The following is a 17,853-nucleotide window of genomic DNA, read 5'->3' on the forward strand; positions in this document are numbered from 1 at the left end:
CCTTTAAGAGCTCAAGCTGTCGCTAGGCTCCCAGGATCCCAAGGGTGGGGATCAGTTGCATCACCTGTGCCCCTGGGACCCTACCTCCTGCCACCCCACCCAGAGCCATTCGGCAGCATTCACAGATCTCTGCATTCAGCTCTGTTCACCTGTTGTTATCTTGGACCCCACTGAGCAGGTAAGAGACCCCAGACCCCAAGAGGCCCCATCCCATTTGGGTGTATGCCCACCCCACCTCCACCTAACCCGAGAACTATCTCTGCCCAAGACCAACCTGAGACCCTGGGATCCCAGTTTCCATCCTCCATAGAGACACGAGTCCTGCCCCAAGCTGTCTCCCCTTGAAGCCTGAGGAAGCCAGACCCCTTATACACCTATTTCTGGAGGATAGGAGACTCAAGAGTTTCAATCTCCTTCTAACTCAGGACCCAAGAGTTCCAGACACCCACTTCCTTTCTCTCCCGTAATCCACAACTTACCCACCCCCCAAGCTCTGCTCCCTCAAAATTCTAGGCATCTGAACCTTCAGGCCTCTCCTTTCTAGAGAATTAGGAATTTAGACCCACATTGCCCTCCACCCTCTGGGAAAAAGGAGTCTGAACCCCCAGCAGGCTTCTTGACCAGGATCCAGGAGTCTTCTGCCTCCTCAGGTTACAGGCATTTAGGCCCCCTCATCTCTCAAATCTAGGCGGTCAGGCCCCCTAGTCGTTCCTTCTGAGCCTCCTCTAATGTAAACAACTGTTGAGTCAAGATGTCCCCAGGGCCCTTGAAGAGGGATTGATCCCATGCCCCCTCAGAGGTCTACGCACTTCGAAGCCAAAGTCAAAGATCTAGGGGCTCGGAAATGTATCTGTCTTTCCCAATTTTCCTGGGACCCCCTTTGGGGAAACAGATAAGGAAATTTACTACGACTCCCAAGAAGCCCTGTGCCTCAGTCCCGCTTAGCTACCATGGCTTCCACCCTACAACCTACTGGGGAGTTGCAGGTAGCATCTCCTTTTTCTGGCTCTGACCTGGGCGGTGCTAATGTGGTCTATCTGGGGACCACTGGGCGTGGCCTCTGGAGTGGTCAGAGGCTCCTCCCAGGCGGCTCTGACCTTAACCCCTTCCTTCCCGCTCCACTGCTTCTACAGGTATCACCCAAAGCTATGAAATCCTTCAGACCAATCCTCTTCCTTCTCGGCTTCCTCTTCACCTGGCTGGGCTCCAAGGCCGCCCCTACGGTCTCACTGCCTGCGGGCTCCGATTTATTGGGGATAGACCACCCCTCCCAGCCCTTCCCTCCGGCTTCTGAAAATTCCAGTCTCTATGGACCTAACCCAGAATCCCCAGGGGCTGCTTATCCTGAGCCCTCCAAGACACCTCACGCGGTTTCCCCTGAGCCCTCCCCCCTTGCCTTCACTGAGACCCCCAGTACTGACTTCCAAGAAACCCCCCAGCAGGAGCCTCCTAAGACCCCCAAACCTAACTCATTCAACACCTCAACACCAGAGTCCCTGGACACCCTCCAAATTAACCCCTCAAAAATGATATATCCAGAACCATCTGAGACCCCCAAAGCTGACCTGACTGAACTTCCACACACAGAATCCCCTGAGGCCTCTACACCTAATTCCTCTAAAACCGCACACCCAGCATTTTCTGAGACCCCAAACCCTGACCCTACCCAAACTCCACACCAAGAATCCCCAGGGATTTCCAAGGTTAAGTCCACAGAAATCTCACACACAGAATCCCATGAGAATCTCAACTCTAATCCCTCTAAAACTTCACACCTAGGATTTTCTGGGACCCCAAACCCTGATCCTACCCAAACTCTACATCAAGAATTCCCAGAGATTCCCAAACTTAGCTCCCCTGAGATATCACTTGCAGAAACCCCTGAGACCCCAAATTCTGACCCCACCAAAATCTTTGACCTCAAATCTCTGGAAACCCATGACTCTGACACACCAAGCTCTAAATTCCTCCAGACCCTCCATCCTGACCCTACTGAAACACCCCATCTGGCATCTCATATAGGCCACAAGCCCAACCCCACTGAGATTCTTCAAACAAAATTCCCTACAACCTTCTACCAAGACTCAACAGAGATCCCCACGGTCTCTGACCCTGAAATCTCCACTAGCCTTGCCCCAGAAACTCCTGCACTCTTCAAAGAAGAAATTACTGCTCTTAATGAGCAATCCCTGAATCCCAAACCAGAAGCACTTGCAGCCAACCAGCCCACCGCCCTTAAATTGCCCACCTCAGTTTCTCCTGGGACAGTTGATCTGAAAGCCCCCCAGAACTCTAGCCCTAAAGGGCCCGAAGCCCCTCCTCCCTCAGCCAGGATTGCAGGGCCCCCTGCTCCTCCAGGGCCCCCCAGTCATCCGGCCCCAGCCACTCCACGGGCCCCTCAGCGGCGCAGCCGAGGTGAGAGAGTCAACACTATCATCGTGTTGGAGAGAGTGCAGGAGACCGGTGAGGGGCTGGGGGCCTGGATCCCCGGGTTTGAGGGAGTGGGGCTGGGGCCTGGACCCCCCAGTCTGAGGGAGGAGGGGCTGGAGGCCTGGATCCCTGGGTTTGAGGGAGAAGGGGCTGGGGAACTGGATCCTGGGTCTGGGGGAGGGACTGGGGGCTGTATCCCTGAGTCTGAGGGAGGAGGAGCTGGGGGTCTGGATCCTGGGTCTGGGGAGGAGGGGCTGGGGGCTGGACCCCCGGGTCTGAGGGAGGAGGGGCTGGGGGTCTGGATCCTGGGTCTGGGGGAGGAGGCGCTGGGGGCTGGACCCCCAGGTCTGAGGGAGGAGGGGCTGGGGGTCTGGATCCTGGGTCTGGGGGAGGAGGGGCTGGGGGCTGGAATCCCGGGTCTGAGGGAGGAGGGGATGGGGATCCGGACCCCTGGGTCTGCAGGAGGATGGGCTGGGGGCCTGGACCCCCCGGGTTTGAGGGAGAAGGGGCTGGGGCTCTGGATCCTGGGTCTGGGGGAGGAGGGGCTGGGGGTCTGGATCCTGGGTCTAGGGGAGGAGGGGCTGGGGGCTGTATCCCCGAGTCTGAGGGAGGAGGAGCTGGGGGTCTGGATCCTGGATCTGAGGAGGAGGGGCTGGGGGCTGGACCCCGGGGTCTGAGGGAGGAGGGGCTAGGGGTCTGGATCCTGGGTCTGGGGGAGGAGGGGCTAGAGGCCTGGACCCCCGGGTCTGAGGGAGGAGGGGCTGGGGGCTGGACACCCGGGTCTGGGGGAGGAGAGGCTGGGCGTCCGGACCCCTGGCTCTGAGGGAGGAGGGGCTGGGGGTCTGGACTCCCGGATCCGAGGGCGGGCGAGGGCGGGATCTGGACTCCTGGGTCTGAGAGTGGAGGGGGCTCGGAGGTTAGATTGCTCAGTCCCTGGGCCTTATTCCTCCAGGCGTGACCCTGGTGGGCCGTCCCCGGGGCGTGGCAGGCGGGGCCCTCTGCCTTTTCCTCGCCGGGATCGGGCTGCTTATTGGCATTTTCCTGTTGCTGTGGTGTCTCTACCGCCGGGCGGCTCGACACCGGCCCTTCGCACACCACCGGCTCCCGAACGACGGAGATGAACCGGGTAAGCCACTACCTGCAGCGTCCCGCTCCTTAAGTGCTTGCACGTGTCCTTAACCTGGTTTCGCCTGGCACTTAAGGGCGTCCAACCTAAAAGTACAGGTCCCCATCCAAGGTCAGTAGAAGCCCTGACCCCCAATTCTCTGGAAATTTCACAAACACCTGTGAAGTTGAGCCCCCAGGGCAGCGTGGAGTTGCCCCAGGTGGGGGAAGGGCAGGTCCCTACAAGCCCCGCCCCTTCCCCCTCCTGGCGCGCGGCATGCCCCGCCCCTGCTGCGGGGACGCCACGCCCCCTTGGTATTTAAGGCCTCTTAAGATTATCCGAAAACCCGATTCCAGTGGAAGCTTGGAGTCCTCGCCCCCGTCTCCTCATCGGCCAGCGGCTCAGTAGAGGGGACAGGCCCCCGGTCAGCTCCGGGGACGAATTCGCTCCTTTGTCTCCATAGTTATACATTTGGACGCCCCGAAGGAACCCTACGACCTCTACTTTTACGCGCCGGACGCCTGGGTCCCTTCACACATCGCTACCAAGCAGCCACCGCCCACCCCGCCACTGCCCCCCAAGCTGCCTCCGCCGCCCCGCGGGGGCCGCCCCCAGCGCCTAGAACCGCTCTCCCCTGCCACACTTCCAAACAACTTCCTGTGAGCCTCTCCAGACCTGCGCCAGCCCCGGACGGAGGAAGCACCCAGGGGTCCCGTCCTCGGGGTCAGCTTTGCTACCTAGTGGTCCTCTAGAATAGAGGACACCCAGAAATGCTTTAGATGTCAGCGGAGAACACAGTCTGAGACCGAATAAATTGCGTGTACCCACAGCTGGACAACGCCTCTGGCCTAAGTCCTGGGAGAGGAGGGTGGCTGGGGTCAAGGTGACTGGGGGCTTGGGCTCCTCGGTCCGAGGGAGAAGAAGGTTGGAGATTCCCAAGGCCAGGGACGACTGGGTGTGTACACCAAAGCATTTTATTGGGAGAGGGGCAGGGCAGGATTTACAATCACAGAGACAGAGACACAAAGACACAACCCTGCCCCGGGGAAAAACACCCCTTTTCCCCAGCCCCATTCCCTTTCCTGGGATTCTGTGACTTCTCCTTTACATATGTTCCCCCAAATTCTAAGCCGAAATAGGGGAGTCTGAGAGGGGAAGGATCCCAGATTTGGAGTCATTTAGCCCCTGAGGGACGCAATAAATGGCCACTGAGAAAATGAGGGTAGTTCAAAACCACCCAGGAGAATAAAGTGCAAGGAATTGGGGGAAAGGGGAGCGTCTTGAAACCACCATGGGGAAGTTCAATGGCGGTGGCTTCAAACCGTCGAGTTGATGGACTTGAGCAGCCGCTCTTCTTAGACCTGAAAATCGTGTCAGAAAAAGTGCATGGGGGTGAAGAGAGGCATATTAAAACTGCCATTTTGGCTGTTTCCCTAGGCAATGTGCTAAGCTGGGAGAAGGTTTTGGGGAAATTTGGTGCTGCAGCAGAGTCTGCTGGTGGGGGAGGGATGAAGAGGGTGTAGGGGGTGGGGTGCTTGAAACTGCCATTTCCCCTCAGAAACGCTGGTGAGAATCAATCCCTAGAATGGCAGGGATGGGTGATTAGTTAAACCAACTTGGAAAAAGCAGAATACAGTTGGGAGAGATTTGAAACTTCTAGAGGAAGACCTTGAATTTTTTTGAAAGGGAAGGTGTGTTGAGTAATCTCAGGGGTTCGCCTGAGAGTCCCAGGGGTTCAAGGAAAGGGGAAGGTGCCCAAAACCACAAGAGAGAGGAAGAGTCTGAATTGTCCATTCAAATAAAGCCCTGAAAGGAGAGATTTGAAACCACTGAGGCAGAAAAGAGTGGAGAAGGGAAGCTTTAGGGGAATTTGGGTATCCTTGAAACTGCCAGTCTGCAGCTTCACTACCCCTGAGAGGCAAATAGGATGGGAAGAGGATCTGACAGCACTGGGAACAAGGGAGAGTGCTTCTTAGGCCTGAGGCAGGACAGAGAGGGCTGGGGTTCCTTGACACTGTCACTCAGGCCAGAGATGTGAGGAATGGAGGTCCTGGAAACTGCCATCCAGTGGGAGGCACGTGGTCAGTAGTCCCGGACAGGGGGTGGGGGTCTTGGGGGTTGAACTGTGCTGTGTGTAGCCCCATAGGATGGAGGGGGAGCAGGGGGTGCCCCGGGGGGCTCAGCCTCATCTTCCATTTCGCTTTCGTCGCTGCCAGCTAGCTGGTCGTGGCCAACGAAGCCACATTTCTCTTCGCTCATCTCCTCAGGCTCCGCCCACGGCTGCTTCTCTCCCGAAGCGAAGACCCCGTAGAAGATGACGCCCCCATAGTGCACCAGGGAGGCAATGAGGAACACATACTGCCACTCCTCCCGAGTCTGTAGCGGGGACAACGGGGAAGTGAAGTCAGAGGACAGAGAGACAGGAGAGGGAAGGGGCGGGGCTAGTGGAAAGGGGCGGGGCTAGGGAAGGGGCGGGCCTTTTCTCTGGAAAAGGAGCCAGAGATCCAGAGAGGCGACGTATGTCAGGAAGGTGCTGTACACATTTGGAGGGCAAGTGGGTCAGGGCCCAGGCACAGACCTTGTGCTTAGTCATGGCACCCACGATGATGGGGCACACCATGCCGGACAACGTGCCCACGCCGTTGGAGATGCCCATGAGGATGCTGGCATAGCGCGGGGCGATGTCCAGGTGGTTCACGTTGAACCCTGGCGAGGCGAGCCGAGAGGCGTCACAACCGATTCCCACGCCAGTGACTCCTCCCCCAGCCTAGCCTCCCCGACTTCCCGGCCGCTTTTTCCAGTCTGCCTTTCGCCAGGCTGGGAGGTGCTCTACATGAGTCAGGAAGTTCCCCACTGAGCTGAGCAGAGTCCCCCCCACCCTCAAGCTGCAGATCGCCGGTTCTCACCGGAGATGGCGAAGCCGCTGAAGCCCACGGCGAGGACTAGGAAGGAGATGGCCACGCCCTTGGAGTGCGAGTAGCCGACCACCAACAGCAGCGTAGCTTCCATGCCAAAGCCTACGGAGGGCCGCCCCCTATGAGCACAGGCCGCCCCGCACCGCCTCTCCAGACCCACTCCTGGCTCCCAGCCTCCCCCAGTTTGACCCAGTCCTGCCACTTCCACGCCTGTCCCTGGCTTTGTCCTCCATTCTGCCCGCGCCCGCCCTAACCAAGCCCTCAATTCTCCAGTGCCTGGCCCTTGACCACGTGCACAGGCTTCGCTACCCAAGCTGGGACCTCAATGGCCCCACCCCCTGACTAGACCACGCCCTGAAGACAGCGGGTCTAGGCCCCACCCCGGCACCTTCACGGCTTCCCTCTCAGTCCCCATTCATTACACTCACACCTTTGTCTCTCCGGGTGCCCCTCTTCATCACCCAGTTCCCATCCTACTCTGGCCAGCCTCGTATAGGCCCCGTCCTTCCAGACCCAACGTGGTCTCGCCTTTGCTTCACCTGGGCAGCCACACCCACCTTGTCCTTCTACAGACACTGCCCCGGAGGCTGCCACCTAAGATTCATTCCTGCCAGACCTGGTCTCACTCAGGCTCTGCCTTTTGGACACGCCCCATGGACTCGCCCTCTGACCCCGCCCCATCCGCCATGGTCCAGCCCCCTAGATCCGCCCAGCCATGCTCCGCCCATTCCAGCCAGGTCCCAGACCAGAGCCAGGCCCCGCCCCACTCACCCCCACAGTTCATCAACTTGCGCACGTTGGTGGTGGACATGATGCGGCGGCTCCTCAGGAAGTCGGCGATCTGGCCTCCAATGGGCACGATGATGGTCATCACCAGGTGAGGCAACGCTGACACCAGGCCCACCTGCGCCGGCGGGCGTACAAGGCGTCGCGGTTCAGCGGCCACCTGCCTGGGGGTCTCACCACGGCTCAGGTACCATGGGCTTCCTCCCTGCCCCCTTTCCAACCCCTTGGGATCCAGGTTCCTCTCCTTCCCGCGCTCACCCTCCCGCCGCGCCCGCAGCTCTCCCATTCCGGGCCCAACCTTGCTGATCTCGAAACCGAACACTTCTTCGAAGTAGGCAGGCTGGGAGATAAGAAGCAGGTAGAAAGTCCAGCTACGACAGAAGTTGGCCACGATAATGGCGTAGACTGGCATGGACGTGAAGAAGCGCCTCCAGGGTGTGTTAAACTTCTGTGGTGGGGGAGAGGAGGGAAGGGCTGCTAAGACAGACAACAGGCCTGGGCGCTCTCCAAGTCCCTTCAGGGATCCCACGACAGTCCCGCAGAGACCCAGATTTCCGTGTCTCACTAAAGCCGTCGAGGAGGCAGGGTCGCCAGCCTGACCGCGTCCCCATGGGAAGGCTGACATCCTAGCCTCAGTGGTCCTCAGGCTGGTGGGTGTCCAGACCCCACGATGACCTTCAGAGAGTCATAAATGTGGACCCAAGAGTCTCCTTCCACCCAATTATGCCCCCTAATTCGAGCCTCACCCACCCTGAGGTCTGAGCAAAACCCCACATTCTAATCCGCCTCTGCCGGTTTAACCACGCCCATCAGTGGTTCCGCCCACCTCACTACCTAGCCCTGCTCTCCGCACCTGCTAACCCCGTCCTCCCTGGGCTTTGATCACGCCTCCTACGTTCTAGCTCCATCCAGCTGGCGATCCCATCGTCTCTTCTAAACGTCTATGGAAATGTCTATGTAGATCTACCAAGATCCACACGCAGCGAGGATTCAAAGCCCCTCTTCCTCTGGTCTCCCTGCCTTGATAACTCTCCTCTCCCCACCGCGCCCCAGCCTCCCCAGGCTTGGGCCCGGACCGTGACGGGGTTCATGAGCTTGGCGCTCTCGCCGATGGCGTCCTCGATGTACTTTCGCTCCTCCTCCGAAATGCTAGGGTGCAGCGCCGGGGACTCGTAGGAGACGAGCAGCCAGAACAGATACCAGAAGATCCCGAAGCTGCCTGGTGGGTGGAGGGGGTCAGGAGGAGGATGGAAGCGAGGTGACGACCGGCCTCGCTCTGCCCCGGCACCACCCGGACCCAGGCGTCCGGGCCCCTCACCATAGACGTAGAATACAGAGCTCCATCCTGAGTACTGCACCAGGACTCCGGCGAGAGGCATCGCGACCACCGCCCCAGCATAGGAACCTAACGGGGAGGGTGCAGAAAGGAGAAGAGCGCATCTTTCTTCAAACGCAGTAGTGCGGATTCCCAGCCCCTACCTTCCTGGGACACAGAAGTACCGGCCACTGCCCCTCCTCCCTTAGACACGTCGGTCTGGGTCACCAGCCCCCTCCTCTCTCAGATCCGGGAGTTCAAGCCCGCAACCCCCTCCTCCCTCCATCGAAGAGTCTAGACTCCAGCACCCCCACCCCCATCAGCCCCAGACCCACGAGTCCGGATCCCAGCCCCTTCCTCTCACCGCAAAAGGCTGTCGTCGCCAGGCGACTCCGCTCTAAGGGCGGGGCCCATTTGCTCCAGATCCCATGGCAGGCAGGGTACGTGACCCCCTAGGGAAGAGAAAACCAAAGTCAACGAGAAAAGGTGGGGTCGGAACGGCAATGGGGTCATAGGGGGCGGAGCTTTACCTCTACCAACCCCTGCAGGATCCTCACGAAGATGACACAGCCATAGTGGACACGGGCAGCCGAGGGGATCAGCATGTTTAGAGTGGAGGTAGCCACAATAGCAAAGCCGAAAACCCTGATAGGAAAAGTTGTGTTCCGAGAAGAGTCCAGCTATCCTGCCAGACCTAGGACTCTGCCCTTTCCTCCTTCGGCAGGCCAGGCCCCGCGCCCCCAGAACCCCCGGTCCCACCTTCTATGAGACTCCCCACTTCCACAATACAAACCCCACCTTTCCCTAGGGCCTCGGCCCGAACCCAGGCTCCTCCGGTTTTCCCGGAGTCAGCCCCCAAATGCAAGGCCACAGCCTCTAACTCCACCCACACAGTTGTAGTTTCTGCCCACTTTGAGACATCCACCCCGCCCCCTGAATACCTGTTGGCTGCGAATTTTTGGCAGATAAATCCTCCAGGAATCTGGGTGACAATGTAGCCCCAGAAAAAGGAGCCGTGTATGAGGCCAACAGTCTCTGGATCCCAGTTGAACTGTGCTTTCTGTGGGCCAAAAGGCACATCAAACCATCGCCCCTGCTCCAGACGCTCTGCTTCTCCACCAACCAGCACCCGCAGACAGTCCCTCAGCCAATCAGCAACAAGGATCCCCTCTCGCCTTCAAAACACCTGCCAATCAGAGCTCGGGCCATCTACCCCAACTTTGCTCCTCCATGTTGCTAGGGCCGCACTACCTTAGCAACAGAGCCTGCTGCTGCCTAGAGGCCTAGCTCTGTCTGCTTGCCTGCCTCAGGGTCCCTTCTCTGAATGCGTAGGAGCCCATATATGGGGTACGTTTCTTCCTCCACTTCTAACCAATGTACAAACTGCAGATTGGATGGGTTCTAGGAAGAGACAAGAAGTAGCCAAAGGGTTGGGCATGATTGGAAAAGAACAGGGGCAGGTAGGCCACAGCCCAAATCAGGATTTTTTTTTGGAGGCAGGGGCATGGCCTATATGGAAATTAAAACAGAAAATCTGAGACGAAGCGGGGCTTTAGGTTAATGGCCAGAGCAGAGGTAGAAGGGATATAAGCAGCGGTGGAACTTCCAAAAAGCCAGAATCAAAATTTACGGTGGGGCCTTCCCTGGCGGTCCAGTGGTTAAGACTCTCCCTTCCAATACAGGGTTTGATCCCTGGTAGGGGAGCTAAGATCCCACATGCCTTATGGCCAAAAAAACAAAACAGAAGCAATGTTGTAATAAATTCAATAAAGACTTTTAAAATGTTCCACATCAAAAAAAAAAAATCTTAAAAAAAAAATTCACAGTGGAGGGACTTCCCTGGTGGTCAAGTGTGTAGGATTCCCTGCTTCCACTGCAAGGGGGTGCTGGTTAGATCCCTGCTTGAGAAAGTTCCGCAAGCCGCAAGGTACGGCAACAACAACAAAAAATTCACGGAGCCTGAGTTGGCCTGGGAGTAACATTCAACACTGGAACAGGTGCAGGAGATGCAGGTGGAGCAAAGTTGCTAGGATGCCCAAAATGAAACAGGAGCAGCCATATCATAGGGAACCAAACGCTTGGAAGAGTCTACACTTGGAAAGCAGAGAGGTGAAACAAATAGGAAAGGGGCTTCATTTAGATAAGGGCAGGACTTAGGAAAGGAGAGCCCTGAGGTGAGGTGGAGCTGAGGTTGTGTGCCAAGGGTCCAACTCTTTGTGACCCCGTGGACTGTAGCCCAGCAGGCTCCTCTGTCCATGAGATTCTGTCCATATAGGCAAGTATACCGGATTGGGTTGCCATGCCCGTCTCCAGGGGAACTTTCCCACCCAGGGATTGAACCCACATCTCATGTCTCCTACCACTAGCGCCACCTGGTTAGGGCCCATGGTCCGGCAGCGCAAAAAGGCGGGTCTACTCAGGCCGGGGCGTGGAAGGGGCGTGGTCTGGGCCTCGCGTAGGCGAGTGTGACGTCATCAGAGGGCCTGGGCAGGGTTTCCCCCAGCCTCAGGCAGCTCCCGCCCCCGAGCTACCTGCATCACCACGTGGCCCCCGCGGTGGGTCGTGCTGTTGTTGACCATGGAGACGATGGCCACACCCAGGTTGCAGCGGATGCCAAAGCTAATGCAGAAGCCCAGACCGCTCATGATGGCGATAATGTAGCGGCGAGGGAGGCCAAAGCAGGTGCAATCCACGACCGGCGGGTCCCGGGTCTGCGTCGTGACCGGGCGCCCATCTGCACTCAGCTCCAGCGTCTCGGCACCTTCTTGCCGCTTCTCCAGAAGACTGCGGCGAGGCAGCAAGGATCAGACTCGGACGTCCGGGCCCCTAGCCCCCTCCTCCCCATGACACGAGTCAGGGCAAAACTTCTTGTTTTTCAAGACCAGGGATTCTAAACCCGCAACCCCTCTTTCCCCAAGAGTTCAGCCTCTAACTTCCTTCTCCCTCCAGGAATCTGGACCCCTGGTCTCCATCTCCCTCAGACGAGTAATTCCCACGCGCCCCCAGCCCCTTCCTTCCTCAAGACTAGAGAATGGAACTCCCCAGTTCCCTTCTCCGCTAGCCTTGTCACCTCTCAACTCAGTTGTTTTAGGCTATCCTTTGTGATCCAAAACCCTGTGCCCCCAGCCCCCATCCCCAAGGCCCAGAGACTCTCTCCAGCCCCGTCTTCCAGATATGAGTCTATTTGAGGAAGCAAAAGGCGCTAAGGAGATGCCTCAGCAAAGGTGTCAAAGGAACAGATGCTTCTCAGCCACATCTGCTACATATACCGCACCCCTCCCCTGCCCCGGGGCATGCCCTGCTGGGCTTCCAGGCCCAGGTGTGGGGCTGACATCCAGCTGACTCCATTCAGCCACTGGAAGCCCACTCCCAGGGATTGAGAGGGGGAGGGGGAGGGGTGGGAGAGGTCCAGGGCACTGGGATCCAGCAGCCCAGCTGGATATATCTGGGGAAACTTGAGTTCAGGCTGTCAGTCTGGGGGGTGGGGAGGAGTGGCGGGTGGTGTCCTGGCAAGGGACAGATGGCCCTGGTAGGGGGGTTGGCTCAGTCCCCAGCGTGACTCTCGCCCCCGCCTGTTCTGGATCCAGGATTGAATCTGTGACGACGGATAGGGTACTTGGAGGGCCACCTCCATTCCAGAGAGAGGCTGCAGGGAGAAAGAGGTGCCCTGAGATAGACGTGGAAAAATTCAAAAGGATGTCAGAAATGGAGTCGGAGGGTGGAGAGAACAGAGAATGAGAGAAAAAGGATCAGAGACACAGGAGGGAGAGAGACTCAGAGAGAAGGAAACAGACTCCCAGAGAGGGAGAAACAGACAACCAGTCTGAAAGAGACCGGGGCAGAGACCCTGAAAAAAGATGGGGGAGAGGGGCAGGACAGAGACCCTGAGAAGGAAAGGGACTGAAACCCAGTGAGGGACCCAAAGACAAGTGGGGACAGAAACCCAGGAGAGAGAACGCAGAGACAGAGACCCAGAACGCTGAGAGAAAGACGGAAAGACAAGGAGCCTGAGGAGAGACAGGCTGGGGACATGATGTGTGAGGCGTGGCTCCTCTCCGAGGCCGGTAGGCAGCCAGGGGATCCGGCTGGATCCCAGGAAGGGGCTAGAACAGATGGAGGCGAGGGAGACTGGGACGGGGGAGGAAAGAACAGCCAGACGGCCTGGGAGGAGGCGGGTGGAAGAGATGGGAACACAGCAACCCTCCCCATCCTGGAACTTAAGGAAGTGGGGGAGGGCGTTAAGAAAGTGGGGAGACTGGGGGAACGGATAGAAACTAGGGGGACGAGGAATAAGACCCTGGGTAGGGGACAATGAGCCAGAGTGGGGAACAGAAGCCCCCTAGAATGAATAGTGCACGGTGGTAGGCACTGGCCCCTCCCACCAGAACAGGTCGGCCAATGAAATTAAACTTTGACCCAGGTTGCCCTGGCATGCGGTTTGACCCTGAAACTCAAGACGGGATTGCAGCCCCTGAAATTTGATATTCATTGTTAATATGAGGACATAGATCTCGGATCAAGGTTTTCTAAACAAAGGAACGCAGTCTCAGTATTCTGTATCTGTGAAATGGGGGCATGAGTAGAATGTGAGGTTACAAAGATAATGTCACTTCAAGGTGACATTATCATTTCAGGAGAACTAGAGATGCAGAGGTGAAGGTGGCTCCAATGCTTCATGGAGGGTAAGAACACATCGCTTTGCCCTCTCAGGATGCCTGGAACTCAGGATTAGGAACTTGGTGATGATGAAAGGCCGTGATTAGGGAGCAGGTAGGGCACTTTCCTGATGGTTCAGACAGTAAAGAATCTGCCTGTAATGTGGGAGACCTGGGTTAGATCCCTGGGTCAGGAAGATCCCCTGGGGAAGGGAAGGGCTACCCATTCCAGTTTTCTTGCCTGGAGAATTCCATGGACAGAGGAGCCTGACAGGCTACAACCCATCAGGTTGCAGAGTCGGACTGCCCCCTTCCACTTTCTTTCACCCAAAATAAAGAGTGTCTCAGCCTCCATCTGTGGGTCTCTGCCTCTGCTTCTCGGAGATTCTCAGTCCACTCCCCTCCTCCCACCTCCCCAGTCTCTGTCCTCATGTCCCTTTGGTTCTCCCTTACCCTCCCATTGTACAACTGAGAAGACTGAGGCTCAGGAAACAGAAGCAGCATGTCCAAGGTCACACACAAGCAGCAGTGGGACCTGATCACTTCCTGGCCCTCCGCATCACCCTGCCCCAGGCCTGGCTCTCAAAAAGGAGGCATATTGGCTCCTGTCTCTTGCTGTATTCCCTTTCCCCCCTTGTCCTTGTCCCAAGTCACCCTGGGTTGCTATGTGTTTCCTGATCTGAGGGAGTTTTCCACCCACTCCAGCAGCACTCATCTCGAGGAAATCTTCAGCCCCCACCCAAGACTTGGGTGGGAGACTGACCTGGGTTCAAAAGATGCCATGTGTACTCAGCCACGGACTTCCCCCTTTTCCCAATGGTGCCTCAGTTTCCCCAGCTTCGTCTAGAGGATTAAAAGGAGTCCGGTGTGGGCATTTCCCCCTCTCAGCAATCACCAAAGCAGACCCCAGGATTCAGATGCGATTGTTCTGGGCTCAAACTCCTTAGTGACTGTCCTGGTGGGAACCCTGAACTCTGGGGTCTCTAGGGGCTCCCAAGGCAGCTGAAAGAGGTGACGATCAGGCAGAGTCAGACAGAGAGAAACCCAGACACAGGAGAAGCGGAGACTGAGGAAGAAAGAGAGCCTGAGAAACACATTCCTCCTGCCTCCATCCCCCTTCCCAACCCCCTCCACCAGCACGTCTCTCTCCCCCTCCTGACTTCACGCTGATGTATTTTGAGAAACTCGTGAAAGGAGGTGAGAAAAAGGGTGGGGAGGGGCTGGAAGATTGGGAAAAAGAAAGGGTGAGGTTATCTCAGCTTCTCCACCCCCTCCCCAACACTGCGCCATCCTCCTGCCCCCTCCCTTCTGTCCAGGTTTATTCCTATCTCTCAGGTTACTAAAGGGTGGGGTAAGTTTGGAGTGCGGAGGTAATCTGCGGCAAGCAGGACGAGTGTTAGACTTAGAGGAGAACTTGCATGGTATAGTAAGCTGCACTGAAGAGTAACCAAAGATAGGGTCAGGACTATGGGTCATGGGGACCCCAGGGTCTGAGGGAATGGCAGCAGGGCATGGTGCTGATGAGGCCCCAACTCCTCCCCGCACTGTGGCCAGATATTTTTAGGCTTCTCCGCAGCTGAGTAATTTCTCTGACTTGGAGCCAGGGCTGGGGTTGGGGGTGAGCGACTCAGGAGAGGTGTAGCAGACTGCTCTGGGGACACCCAGGTTATCGGGGTCATCTCCTTGACTGGGAGGAAGTCCCTCTCAGCCCTAGTCTATACCCTTTGGAAAGTCTATCCTACTCCAGAAGCCTAATGTTTGGCCTGCAACTCCCTTCTCCATCAGAGATCCAGGATACCCTGGCTTCTTCCTCCCAGCTTAGCTCTCCTCAAGGACATGGACCAATGGGCCTCAATCCGATTTAGCTTCAGATTAAACTCTCTGAGAGATGGTAACTGACAAACACACAGAGATGGAGAGATCTGGGATGAGCTAGTAAAAAACACCAGAAAGAGTGCCCGAGTTCCTAAAGGAGAGTGTCAGAAACCCTAGGGCAGGGAGTTGGGGGACAGAGACTCAGAGAAAGAGACAAAGACCCAGAGACAGAGTTGTAGAGATCTAGTGAGAGCGAGAGAGGGACAGGGACTCAGAGATAAAAGGAAATAGAGACTCAGAGAGAGTGGACAGAGATCTGGAGAGAGGAGGCAGAGAGAATATAGGTGAAGGGAGACCCAGAAGCCGGCGAGGGAAACAGAGATCCAGAAGAGGGGGATATATATTTATAATCCCAGAGAAAAGGGGAGAGAGCCTAGGGATGGGGTGGGGCGCAGAAAAATGATGGATGAGACCGGACCGTCGGAGACCGAGGGAGAAAACTGGACAGATGGGAGCGCCCCCCGCCCCCCCTCAACGCATGGGTACCGCCTGTCCAGCTGTCCATCTGCGCCCAGGTGGGAATGAGCGTCCTCCTCAGACCCTCGCGTTCTTCCACGCCCAGGACCCCCACCACGCTCACCGGTGTAGCTTCCCGAGGGCGCGACCCGCTAGCTTCCGAAACTCCTCCTGGCGGAACTCCATGGTGGCCGCCCCTGCTGCCGGACCCCCCCCGCCGATCCCCCCGCCCGCGGGCCCGGGCGGCCGCGTCCGGGTACCCGGGGTCCGCCCCGGCCCGGCCGGCCCCGCAGCTCCGCTCGGGGGGAAGGAGGCTGCGAGTGCGGGCTTTCTGGGGGCTGTCACCGGACTCAGCGTCGGGGGCGGGGTGGGGCGGGACGAGGCCCCGCCCACCCTGCTATACCCCGCCCCTTGTATTCTAGTCCCGCCCACCTTCCACTGCCATTCATCCAGGTTCTCGCCTCACCCAAGACCAAGCCTATGGGTTTTGAACCCACTTGTCTGGGTTGCATCGCTCCCAGATCAGTCCCTTCCCGGAGGTACTTCTCCCTCACTCATTCCCCACCAGCTCCTATCCCAGATTCTCTCTCCTCCAGAGTTCTTTCCTGAGACTTGCTCCCGCCGATTGTTTCCCCTAATTTCGTGCTCTCATTTTCATCTTCCTCTAAATATCCTCCAGCGTTTTGTCCTCCCAGTCCTACCTCGCCGAATTTCTGGGTCCCCCAGTTCCTCATCCTGCCCGGGCACGCCATCCCCAACCCGCCACATCCTCAGTTTCAACTTTCTCATTCAGAAAGTTCTTTTCTCATTCAGGGAATTCCTTCCCCTTTCATGGATTCCAACCCCCATTTCGACCCACCCATTGTCCCCTCTCGTTCTTCCCCATCCACCTGTTTCCATCTTTCCCCTTTTGGATTCCATGCCCCTCCAGTTCTATTTCCCCTCTTGGCCCACCACCCCTTCCAGTTCCTTCATTTCCGATTTCCTTCCCTCTGGGTTCATCTCTTCAGAGTTACACTCCCGCTACCCTCATTGCTGGTCATTATTCCCTCGCTAGCCTCGGATCGATCCCTGCCCTTTTATTTCTCTCATCCTGAGTTCTGTCCCCACCCCTTGAGTGTGTCCCCTTGGATATTTCTTTACCCCTGAGTTCTGTCCCCTCTCCTGGGATCTATCCCTGCTTTGATTTTTGCCCACACCCTCTGAAACCCGATCCAGGTATACATCCTTGAGTACTTTCCCCGCCCGTGAGTTCTCTTCCCTCCCTCTGGGATCTGTCTCCGCCCCCTGGGATCTGTCCCCGCCCTCTGAACTCTTATTGCACCCCTGAATTCCAGCCCTGCCCCTCTGGGGTTGAACTTCGACTGTCCTCGGCCATCTCCTGCCCGAAGGCAGGTCCTGCTCCGCTCCTTTCGCCGCCAGCCCGTTTCCCCGACGCCGAGTCCACCTCCAGATCCAGCCCCCAGGAGGGTGCTCCTTTCCCCATCGCCTCCCGGCGTTGGGCCAAAAATGCACTTGGGATTAAAATTTCATGATGCGGCACAGGTCCGCGAGGGAGTGGGAGGGAGCAGCCAGAACGGCGGGCGGGCGCCAAGGACGGGGCGCAGCCTCTCGCCTCTAGCTTTGCCTCGCTGGGTCTTTTGGTGTCACAGTTTTGCCTGTGTTTGAGAAAACCTCGAATTCTTAGGGAGGAGAGGCTGGGGGCTGGGACTCCTGGGTTCGAGGGAGAAGGGAGCCGGGAGCTCGGACTCCAGAGTCTGGGGGAGAAGCCCGCGGAGCCGTCCGCACGCGCCACCCTGCGGCGGCAGAATCCCCGGTCTGGGTGTGGAGGCGGCGGCCGCGGCTCCGAGCCAGGTGTGAAGGTGGAGCAGATGGTGAAGAGGAGGGAGTGGGAGGGGAGCCCCGCGGCTGCCAGATCCCGAGCCTTCGCCGGAACCATCACCATGGAGACCGCGGAAGGCAGAAAGGACCCAGCCCCACATTTTCGGGACCCGGGAATGAGTTCTTCAGCCTCCCACGGAGGGTTCCTGTGCAAACTACAAGTCCCAGCGGCCGCTGGACTTTACCGTTTTCTTCTGAATGACTGCATACTCAGAGGGCTGCTGGGAGTTGTAGTTCTCTGAGACAGTGGACTGAAGTTGCGTTGCGCCCTCTGTTGGACACGGAGCCCAAATTCACTCCTGAGGACCAAGGGATCCTACTCAATGTCATCCCCAAATCTTTTTCCTTTCTCACCATCCAGTTCATTCATTTCCAGCCACACTGGCCACCTGGCTATTCTTTCAACATTTACGACTGAAGCCCCTGCATTTATCT

The 17,853-nt window shown here is 57.6% G+C and overlaps 2 protein-coding genes across 2 annotated transcripts; one reads left to right on the top strand and one right to left on the bottom strand.

Moving 5' to 3' along the window:
• Positions 1,149-4,198, top strand: GFY (golgi associated olfactory signaling regulator). Its single transcript, XM_018062777.1, has 4 exons — positions 1,149-1,708; positions 1,853-2,463; positions 3,383-3,556; positions 3,999-4,198. Exons 1-4 carry the CDS (start codon positions 1,149-1,151, stop codon positions 4,196-4,198), a joined length of 1,545 nt encoding a protein of 514 aa, XP_017918266.1.
• Positions 4,491-15,877, bottom strand: SLC17A7 (solute carrier family 17 member 7). Its single transcript, XM_018062779.1, has 12 exons — positions 15,662-15,877; positions 11,083-11,335; positions 9,493-9,611; positions 9,082-9,196; positions 8,916-9,003; positions 8,555-8,641; positions 8,313-8,455; positions 7,535-7,684; positions 7,222-7,354; positions 6,442-6,552; positions 6,114-6,241; positions 4,491-5,911 (listed from the first exon to the last, which is right to left on the bottom strand). The coding sequence occupies exons 1-12, from the start codon at positions 15,721-15,723 to the stop codon at positions 5,618-5,620; spliced, it is 1,683 nt and encodes a 560-aa protein (XP_017918268.1). The 5' UTR covers positions 15,724-15,877; the 3' UTR covers positions 4,491-5,617.

The sequence above is a fragment of the Capra hircus genome, chromosome 18 (genome assembly GCF_001704415.2).
Source record: "Capra hircus breed San Clemente chromosome 18, ASM170441v1, whole genome shotgun sequence".
Classification (NCBI taxonomy): domain Eukaryota; kingdom Metazoa; phylum Chordata; class Mammalia; order Artiodactyla; family Bovidae; genus Capra; species Capra hircus.